This window comes from Octopus bimaculoides, chromosome 11 (genome assembly GCF_001194135.2).
Source record: "Octopus bimaculoides isolate UCB-OBI-ISO-001 chromosome 11, ASM119413v2, whole genome shotgun sequence".
NCBI classification, from domain to species: Eukaryota; Metazoa; Mollusca; class Cephalopoda; order Octopoda; family Octopodidae; genus Octopus; species Octopus bimaculoides.
The window spans coordinates 41,374,737-41,377,279 of record NC_068991.1 but is presented as its reverse complement, the minus strand read 5'-3'; the positions used below and the strand labels follow the sequence as shown (position 1 = coordinate 41,377,279).

Genomic DNA, 2,543 nt, shown 5'->3' with positions numbered 1-2,543 from the left:
TATCCCTAATATTATTATTATTATATATATATATATATATATATATATATATAGCATGTGCGCATGCAATTGTGTATGTGTGGTGTAATGCAAATATTTATAAGTAGGAATAGAAATACACTCACTGTCTCTCCAACACTAACAACCAAATGTTTCTCCACTTTTTCTCCACGTAAACAGAACCAACAAGGGCCAGACGGTTGTGCTGCAATAACAAATAAGAAACATTAGTGTTGTTTGTTTGTTTGTTTGTTTGTTTGTTTGATTAAACTTCATCAATGCTGTTACTTTCATACTATGAGTCAAGTGAAAGTATTGAAGCATGGTGCAACAATAATTCCATGCCTAGTTGTTCAGCAGGACAGTGAACAAAGGCATACTAACAGTGGTCCTTCAATCTTTTTATGTAATTAGGACCATACTGTCTAATGTGTTCTTCTTTTTCAAAGACAGCAAGGTATGAGAAAGATTTGACTGTCATTTCTATCAGGTTCAGCAACCAAATAAAGGCTCCCTCATTGGCTTGTTCCATAGTATGAACAGAACAGACAAGAAATTAAATCTGAATAGAAGTTCAAATCCATAATCAGTACAGTTGTATTGCAAAAAGAAGGAATATAGTGTCTAGTCAAATGTTAAGAGTTTGCAAAGAAATTCAATGTAAAATAATTATTTTGTCCTGAACTATTTTATGTTGGCATTTAAGCCAGGTCAACTTTGATCAAGCAGTCCTATGATTTAAGGTATCCCAGCTTCTAACAAGATGGGAGACTGAAAACAGGACCTTCATTGGTTCAGCATGTAGGTAAGTTATGTAGGTAAGGACAGTGACAAAGTTTGAATAATGACAAGGGTATGTTGAATACTTGTATCTTAAATTTCTTTTACTTTTTTATAATTCCATTCACAGCTTGGATGCTTTATAGAAATATTAAATCAACTCCGGTACTTGACTGGTACATTATTTTATGAATTCTGGAAAGATGAAAGGCAAATTTGGCCTCAGTAAGATTTGAACTCAGAGCATAAATGGTCATAAGTAAATACTGCAAAGCATTTTGTCTGATGGTCTAATGATTCTGCCAATCTATCATGATGACAACTTGATAATTGTTATACACAGTTATATATATATGCTATTATACTAAGTTTACGAATAGGGCAAAAAGAAAAAAATATATGTAAACGTAATAGTAGTGTAAACAATCAATCAATTTCTATAGCAAGACACCTGTTTCTGTCCCTCAAACATGCTTTAAATTTCTCAACATCTGGCATAAAGCCACCTCTCTCTCCACTATAACACCACTCAATTGAAGGGATCTGTTATGCAAGTTACTTGGTGACTTCACTAGTGCCAGTTCAACAAGAAAGCATCAGTACACTCTGTGAAGTAGTTGGTATTAAGAAGGACATCCAGCCAGAGATTCCATACCAAAGCAAACATTGGAGCTTGATGCAATCTTCTGGCTCATCAGATACTGTCAAACCATCCAATTCATGCCAGCACAGAAGACAGTATTAAAGAATGATAATCATGATGAAGATATATACCTGGTTTATGCTTTTTCTTCTGTTTGTCTTCATCATCCTTAGATCTTTTCTGTCCTTTTGCTAATGGAGCCTTCATATCAAAAAAGAATTGTTGACCTTCCTAGAAAAGAAAAAACAGTATCAAGCACTGATATCTACTTGCTATAGAACTAGACTAACCAACTGTGTTGTAGCCTCTGTAAACCACTTGACCACTGAAATTCCATTGAAAATTTCATTTTTGTATAGCAATGCAATGGAGTTGATTTGCGTTTTTCAAACATGCAGGAAGATTCAAACTCAGTATTGTAAACTAACCAACCAAGTACATTGTTTGTACTCGTGCTATTTACAGCAATGAAATAATCATTCTTAAGTAGTTAAATGACATTTATATTAATGTCTATGTAAAATAATAAGTTGCAGTACTGCAAATATACACTTGTTGACTTACAACTGTGTCTATGTACTATAATATCAATGATTATATATTATGTTAAACTACACAAGTGTCCAGATATTATATGAAATTAAACTTATGCTAACCTTCTGCTATGTTACACTATATCAATACTTATATTCTACTGTTAAAAAGATCTACAAACTACAGAAGTAGAATGGCCTACTGGTAACAAAACATTTCTCTGAACTTATTTTCTTTCTTCTGTTTTAAAAGGGAAATCTTCTCTGAAATATTACAGGATCACTTAACAACTTATGTAAGGTAATACAATATCTTTTATCTTTGTTTTCTTCTATGACATTACTGTATATATTTTTGCCTAACTGCTCACCAGCATAACTCAAAAACTTTTTGAAACATTTACATTGTTCACAGAACTTGACTTTTTTTCTTAAATACTATTTAACTATTTTATCCATTTAACACAGTTGGTAAACTCTTTGGTAATTTGGATATTTGCATGAAATTGAAACAATTGTTTTTTATATCTGAATGATAGCAATTGTAGCTCTCTCTCTCTCTCTCTCTCTCTCTCTCTCTCTCTCTC

At 32.5% G+C, this 2,543-nt stretch overlaps 1 protein-coding gene across 2 annotated transcripts in view; it reads right to left on the bottom strand.

The window, feature by feature from the left end:
* Positions 1 to 2,543, bottom strand: part of LOC106879738 (CWF19-like protein 1) — a 12,810-nt gene that overhangs the window by 9,980 nt on the left and 287 nt on the right. For both annotated transcript variants that reach the window (XM_052971740.1, XM_052971741.1), the window contains exons 2-3: positions 1,555 to 1,654; positions 126 to 205 (exon numbers count right to left, since the gene is read on the bottom strand). In XM_052971740.1, coding sequence (XP_052827700.1) covers positions 126 to 205; positions 1,555 to 1,654 — 180 coding nt within the window. The remainder of the gene's footprint in view (positions 1 to 125; positions 206 to 1,554; positions 1,655 to 2,543) is intronic.